Below are 7,286 nucleotides of genomic sequence, written 5' to 3' on the forward strand. Positions count from 1 at the left end.
TCTAAGTGTTAAGGAAGACTAAACTAAATTTTGCACAACCTTGATGCATAGTACTGTAAAGCTGTTGGTATGCCTGTGGTTTCCATTTCCACACAGCTTACCAATAGTCGGGGAAAATCATTTTGTCCGCTGCCAAAAATTTTCCCCGAATTCACACAATCGAGCCTGCTTGCAGGCTAGCTTACCAAGTGCACACAAGGTCCAAGACTTCATACATAGCATCAGCGAGTTTATCGAAGTTGTCCACTAGCACATAATGCCTACCATCGCCAGCCATAACTTGGAGCTCTTCTCTGTGGACTGCCCATCCCACACCAATAGGAACGATGATGACGTGTTGATATTTCTGAAAGAAAAAGGACAATCAAACCAGGCCATAATAAATCGTTATTTCACAAAGACGATGGGGTAGGTAGCATATGAGGCAGGACGAAACGCTTATCGAGTTGAAAAAAATACCTGAAAGATAAATTTCCAAAAAAAATGACCGTTTTCTGATATTATGCCCGATTTGCCGGTCCGAATGTTCCAAGCCGATTCCTCAAACCAAACTTCGATATTCGTTTCAAGCTTTGCGTGCCATTTTCTAGTAAATAGAATTGATTATTTGTGCTAATGATAAACGTTCTCTCCTCTTTTTTGGTCTCGTCCTAACTTTCTCCACGAACTCGTGCTGAAACGCTTGCTTCGCAGGCTACTAAATTGCTAATTTTTTTGCATATCATTTGATTAAACGGTAAACCACCAGTTTTACCCAAGAATATGGTAGACAACCGTTAACTTTTCTTTCTTTATTTTCTCTTGATCATTGTAATTTATAACGTACCTTCAAGTAATCCACTGGCGGAATAAGTTTCCTTTTTCCACCATAAGTCCTTCCATCTGTGATAACAACTGAAACCCGACGAACCTCGCTAGCGTTCCGCGCGCCATTGCCAATCCAAAAGAACTTGATAACTTCTATCAATGCTTGGTGGGTTAGCGTCGCACCTGAAGGGTACGACATATTCTGCAGCTTTTCCTCCAAGTTAGTGCGGTTGCGAAACTGTTCATCTTTGAATGAGAAGTCTTTGTAAACGAAGTGATCATAGTGCAGGCAGGCAAATCGTACCATATGACTCACGTCGAAATGTTGGGTAAATAGCTTCAGAAATTCCCTCACCAGTTGGAAAGAACGGTTTCCAACGCTTCCAGATGCGTCTATTGCGAGTGCAATATCGATTGGGAATGAACAGTCTGAAATAAAAATCACACCAAAGCATGCGTGGATCAGATTATATCGTAGGGAACGATACGAAGCAGGAAAGGAAGACATTATTTGCTTTAGAGCAGCTCGATAAAAGGCATTTGGTAGACTTAAATACATAGAATTCAAAAAGAGAGTCATTTGAGTAGATTTGGATACGCTCATATGTTATATAGACTGTACGCAAAACATAGAAACTCTTTTTAGTGGAGATAACATTTTAATCTATTCTGCGTAGCCGGCGGAATCGTTAGCGAGAACAAAGTTTGAAAAGTCATTTTGGCAAAATTGCTGCGAAGCCGGGCGGAGAGAGGGGAAAAGACCCTGCGCTGCTGTTAGACTGAGATTTTTAACGCAACACGGCGTTGCAACATTGTTCCAACATTGCAACGCTTTGTTGCACTGTGTCGCACAACAAATTCTGTTTATACTTCGTTAATAATAAATAGTCCTTTTTCGAATTAAGAATTAATGCGCACTCTACATACCTCTATGACTAGTACAAAATCCTGGTATGGTCTCTTGGTATTGCCTCCGAAAAACTTTATCGAAACATCTTTAACTTTAGCATATGTACAGACCCCACCCCGCACCTACCTCAGAAAATAATCGTAGAAGGGGCCCCTTCGCTGATTTTTTTCCTGGGAGGAGGGGGTACTTTGATTTGAAAATCGTTGTTGTCAATCGTCCCGTCGTGAGCATCACCCTAATTCCGAAGATTTCAAAACTCTTACTCTCAGAAAAAATAACTCCTTCAGTTACGCTGGCTAACCTTAATTTTTTCTAGTATGTTATGTATAGTCTCCAATAAATGAACGATGAAAAGTCAAACTGATTTTCACCTTTTTCGCAGTTGACTCCATAATATCCCTCGACACATTTACAGCGGTATGTGTTATGTCCAGTCGTGTTGCATTGGCCCCCATTCTGGCATGGTTTATCAGCGCACCGATTCACTAAATTAAGAGAAGAGTCAGTATTGTAACAACAGAGTAAGTAAAATTTATTTATAGTAAGCGATGCGTATAAATCTGTCGTCATCATGTCACGAGAGTGGGAGAACGAATTGAAAAAATTTTGAGTTTCCGACAGAATTCGAGCCCATCAGCTTCCGCTTCCACACACTTTGTGGGCGCTCTCTCGTCCGTGCTAAGGAGAAAGTTGTAAAGGACAAGGCTATGTTTACGTCGTGCTCCATTTTAACATTTTTCGCCTAAAGGCACTATATCTAAGACTTACGATAAAGAGACTACCACGATAAATGACTATTCTTTTACTGAGGAAGGCATCGGTAAAGGTAAGGTCAGCAAAATCCCATTTTAAGATAACTCATCTGTTATAATCACCATAATAACATTACAAGCCCTCGCCCTCTCGCAATTTTCTCCAAAGAATCCCTTGTTACAAGAGCAACTGTGTTTGTTGTCTCCAGTAACTACGCAGTTTCCACCATTTTTACAAGGAGCTTAGGTGCAAGCATCCACTAAAATAAATTATGAAAATGGTAAACTCCTTCGACATTTACTCATGTGCCAATACAATTTTTTGCGAGCGAAAACTGATAGGTCCGCGCAAGCAAAGCCTGAGCCTACATACAAGCATGCGTTGTTTTTCCATTTTGTTTTTCGTTTGTGTTGCTTTCGTTTAATCAAAGGCCCCCTTCAGCAGGTTATTTCTTAGGTTGAGTTTGATCGTCCGGGTGAACGCAGTCCTGAATAGGACCGTTGTTGTTGACAGTGACTGACGTTTCGACAACCTGTGCGATAGTCATCTTCAGGGTCAAAGCGAGTTGTATCACGTCAGTTAATGGTATTATACTCTGGTTATTGATCTGATTGGTCAATTACGTCGCGATGTTCACAAATAATTATGAGTTTGAAACAAAGGAAAATAAAATTTAAACAACGGATATAACTGAACCCCAACATGTATATACACAAACTCTAGCCTCTTCTTTCTCAATAAATGACTTAGAAGAACCAAGGCAGCTGCCCAATTTTTTCCGTTCTTATCAGCGGTACCTTTTTCACAATTGTTCCCGAAGTACCCATTGGGGCACTGGCATCTGTAACTGTCCTCTCCCGTCACCTTACAGGTCGCTCCATTCTCACAAGCGTGGTTGGTGCATGCATCCACTTATCCAAAAGAATGCAAGAAATTATACGCACAACTTTATGATGGCAAATTAGATTTACTACTAAACCGTTTAGCAGTACCTCCAAAAAGGTATAGACATATGTCTGGTAAAGGACTTTTTGTTCCACGCGTAGCAACGTTGGGGGATTTTAGGGGAGGGAGCCGTGGAGCTCTGGGTCTCGGGCCCCAACCTTAATTTTTGGCCAAAGTGGGGCACGCAGGGCTGATAAATAATATTTTCGAGACCGGGCGACCATCGTTTCTCAGTATCTGGATGAGCGGGGCCCTGATCACGTACTTGAAGATTTGAATCAGTCAGTGCGGAACAGTTTCAAGGCAATGATATAGATAATATTCGGAAGGCGATCTAAGAAGGATGTCTCGGCGCGCGAGGAATGGAGGATAATCAGCTCAAGGTCCATTTTACAAGATTGGAGGTGGGAATCTTATCGCAAAAAAATTGGGAACAGCTGATATTCAAACCAATCAGCAAGAGATATATATTTTTAATGGACCCATAATTTTCACTTAAATTTAAACTGGGCATTTTAATTCTGACCAATGGCAATATTTTTACGCTGAGAAACAGAGCGTAAAACTGACTGGTCGAACAATGGTCCTTTTGAAGGCATCGCCCTTCCTCCTCCCTCACGCATCAAGATTCTCTTCTTTTCCTTTCCTTTTGCCCAAATGCTGTTCACGCAGGTTAGGAGTTCTTTGGAAAGTACAGGGAAAGAGAAAACACTCTCCAGATCAAGTGAAAATTAAAAGTAAGGAAAGATCTAATGATACCTTTTTGCCCTATTCGGTGGGACGCAGGTGGCTGAAAAATATTGAAAAATAATACAAAAGTTAACAAAGAATAGCCCACGTTCGATATATTAAAAACCTAACATGACTCCCAGGCTTTAGGGTCAAAATTGCAAATTTTTCATGACTCCATTGTCTCACAATACTCAGAAGAGAATTGAGCACAAAGAGAACCATGCGAACCAACTATAGACTGAATAACCAGAAAGCCTCGGAGCCATGTTTGAATTTTAATACATCGAACGTGGGCTATTCTGAAACTTACAAAGAGGACAGTCATATTACACCAAATTTAAAATATCAGGCAAACGTTCCTGTGAGCATGTGGTGAGTGGGGGTACACATATCGCCATGTCCCTTTCAAAGTTTGTGCAAAATTCAAACACTGGCCCTTGCAAAGATTCGTGTTGAAACCCCAAGTCCCAATGAATTAGAAACCATTTTACCAGAAGGAAGGTAAATCCCTGTTTTCTGACATTCCCCGTTCACAGCCCCTTTTTTGTACCCCTTATTGACAAACCCTACGAGATTTTTCATGAGACTGGGTCGTTGATTCGCTAAGTTCTAAACGTGTGAAAACCTAGGCACAATATGCGATCACAAAGCTTCTTGGGATCGTCTGGAGGAAGAGCACGACCTACTACAAATGCTGAGTTCCAAAAAGCAGAAATAGAGTTCTAAATGCAACTGTTTTTCACTAATACAGTCGAATTCTCAAAGGCCCTGATGCGCCACGTGTGTCCTTCAGAGAGCGTTTTTAACAAGTGGTTTGCTGCTGTCCGCCATGGTTTTGCTGTTCCTCGGAAATTTCCCTAGAGCTTTTGCGTTCATAAGTCGTACTATTTTCCCCCGTCTGATTTAGAACATGGCTAGGGAATGTTCGGGGACGTTATCACTTTCTTATTGTCTCGCGTGCAGGTGACTATTAAAGAGTTGTGTTAGAAGGCGGGGTCAAAATTCGTCCCACAAAACGGTTTAGCAATTTTAACTGACCCAATCCCAAGCGCAAACCTCAAAATTGTCATTAAAGAAACAAGCAAAAGTAAACCAAACACAGACCTGCTGTAACTTATAAATGAAATTTGCCCAATTCTTCCCGGTACATGTACTGTTCCATCCATTCTTGGCACATGTCTTGAATTGTTCATCAATGCAGCGTCGTACCGGTCTGTAGCGAGGGCTCGGGATGAAGGAATGGCTACCCCAGCATTCTCCGTAAAATTGAATTCCAAAAACACGATATCCTTTCCTTTCGGCCTCTTTTGCACAGTCACATATAATGCTTCAAAGATAAATGAACATGCACGAATGATAATCACTATAATAAAACCATAACGTTGTAAGTTTTTCACGCGATAGTATGATTTTTTTAGGAAAGGGTGGAGGCAAGCGACTCAGCCGAACAGTCAAAGACCCAGGCCCGGTAGGTACTAAATGAAGGAGCAAGGAAAGTTGGTTAAATCTACAACCCCTGAAATTTCCATGCATTATCTAATTTCGTGCCATACTAAAATTCGCTCTGAAGACCTCTAAACGGAACAAAGTCGCCCCAACCCCTCCCCCTGTTGAAAGTCGTTTTAATCTGTCTGCACAGATTTTGTCCTAGTTTGTCACGCGTGAGTGATGGCCAGGTGAAAGGAGCTCCGCTTTTAGGCTTGGCTAAATCTATTGTGTATTACGTGTATGTGCATTTGAAATACAGATCGAGTAACTAACTGATCCTAGCATAAATTACTGGTATGCTTTCTCGCCTTTTTCCAACTAGCTATATGTTTTCATCAGCATTTTAATTCTTCTTGCATTACTGACTTTTCTGTGTGACTGAAGTCTCATGGCACTGATTTAAATGAAGCTCAGTTAACGAAAAGAAGAAAAACATCGATTACCCAATTACCTTGGTAGAACTTTGTCATAGTTTTGCCAAAAATTCGGTATCTTTCCCCTTTTGTTTAAGAGCATTTTCGGAAGAGCTCTCTTCTTTGTATCTCTGTAACATCCAATTTCTCGGAAACTTGCTAAACAATTATTTTGCCCGTGTGCTGTGCGAAAAAGGAAGAAAACAAACAACACATTACCTCAGTTAGTAAATAAACTTCTACCGGCGCCTGCACATCTGACGATAATCAAGCATGAATCGTTGGCCGATTGTTGGCGGTAAAGCAAAAAATTAAGAATTTAAGCATGTACCAAAGTTTTGAGAACAACCCCCTAAGGCAATATCTTCTGATTTACCAAGAAGATTTTGTCTTGTGAAATGTCGTCGGTCTAGTCATTAACTGAAACTGTTGGGTTTACTAAAGGAAGTGGCCGCTGCGGTCAATAGTCTTGTTCTTCAGTTATAATAATTTCATAGTTTTTCTTTGACTGTAAATCACGCAAGTAACTAAAAAGTGTCTCGATTAAGTTTCCTGTCATTGGCACAAGAAAAGTTTGAGAATTTTTTGACAGAGTATTTTAGTGGATTATGTCCCATTTTCTTTACTAAGCTAGATAGCTGGTTGGTTTTTGAGTGGAAACTATTGCAGCTATAAACCAGCGTCCCTAGCAAACAGAACACCGTCAAAAAGATTACATAACGCGCCAAGAAAATAGATACAACAAAAAAAAAATCATCAACAAAATAGTCCTTCCATTTCGATAAGGTTAAAAAGGTGTAAGTTGAGTATATTTTACAACACTAAATAATCGATCTCTCTTCTCAAACTGGAAGTCTGTTAGGAGTGAAATCTTTCTTACCTTCATACACCATAAAAGTGACAACGAATAACAAGGTGGAAATGTAAAAGATCTTACTCATTTTTCACAGTTTTTTGTAAAAAAAAAAACTGATTCTACTGATTTCCAACGGGTTTTCTGTTTATCTATGAATTATCATATTTGTTGGCCTCAATTGTTCGGTAAAATAAAGAGGTACAATTATCGAATTTTCCATTAAGTAAAAGTGGGTGTAATTGAAAATGACTAGGGACAATGCCTCCCTCTTTCCATTAACAGAAATATAGCGGTTTCTCTCTTTAGATTATTTGCTTAGCAACCTCTGTAATTGGGCGTTACTTGTTTAAAAATGGCATTGTAGCGTTAGTTCTTGTTGCGT

At 40.2% G+C, this 7,286-nt stretch overlaps 1 protein-coding gene across 1 annotated transcript; it reads right to left on the reverse strand.

Annotated features, from left to right (window-relative positions):
* Nucleotides 1-2,668: 2,668 nt before the first annotated feature.
* Nucleotides 2,669-6,265, reverse strand: LOC140950909 (uncharacterized). Its single transcript, XM_073400128.1, has 5 exons — nt 6,087-6,265; nt 5,252-5,474; nt 4,175-4,205; nt 3,268-3,381; nt 2,669-2,729 (listed from the first exon to the last, which is right to left on the reverse strand). Exons 1-5 carry the CDS (start codon nt 6,149-6,151, stop codon nt 2,713-2,715), a joined length of 450 nt encoding a protein of 149 aa, XP_073256229.1. The 5' UTR covers nt 6,152-6,265; the 3' UTR covers nt 2,669-2,712.
* Nucleotides 6,266-7,286: the final 1,021 nt, after the last annotated feature.

Source organism: Porites lutea, chromosome 1 (assembly GCF_958299795.1).
Source record: "Porites lutea chromosome 1, jaPorLute2.1, whole genome shotgun sequence".
Taxonomy (NCBI): Eukaryota; Metazoa; Cnidaria; class Anthozoa; order Scleractinia; family Poritidae; genus Porites; species Porites lutea.

Bases quoted from the DNA above. Each gene is read 5' to 3' on its own strand.
- LOC140950909 (XM_073400128.1), bottom strand. From the start codon at position 6,151: ATGCTCTTAAACAAAAGGGGAAAGATACCGAATTTTTGGCAAAACTAT. The intron at 5,475-6,086 runs GTAATTGGGTAA...TTATCTTTGAAG, and splicing joins TATGACAAAGTTCTACCAAG to CATTATATGTGACTGTGCAA. The intron at 3,382-4,174 runs GTATCATTAGAT...CTTTTGGATAAG, and splicing joins CCACCGAATAGGGCAAAAAG to TGGATGCATGCACCAACCAC.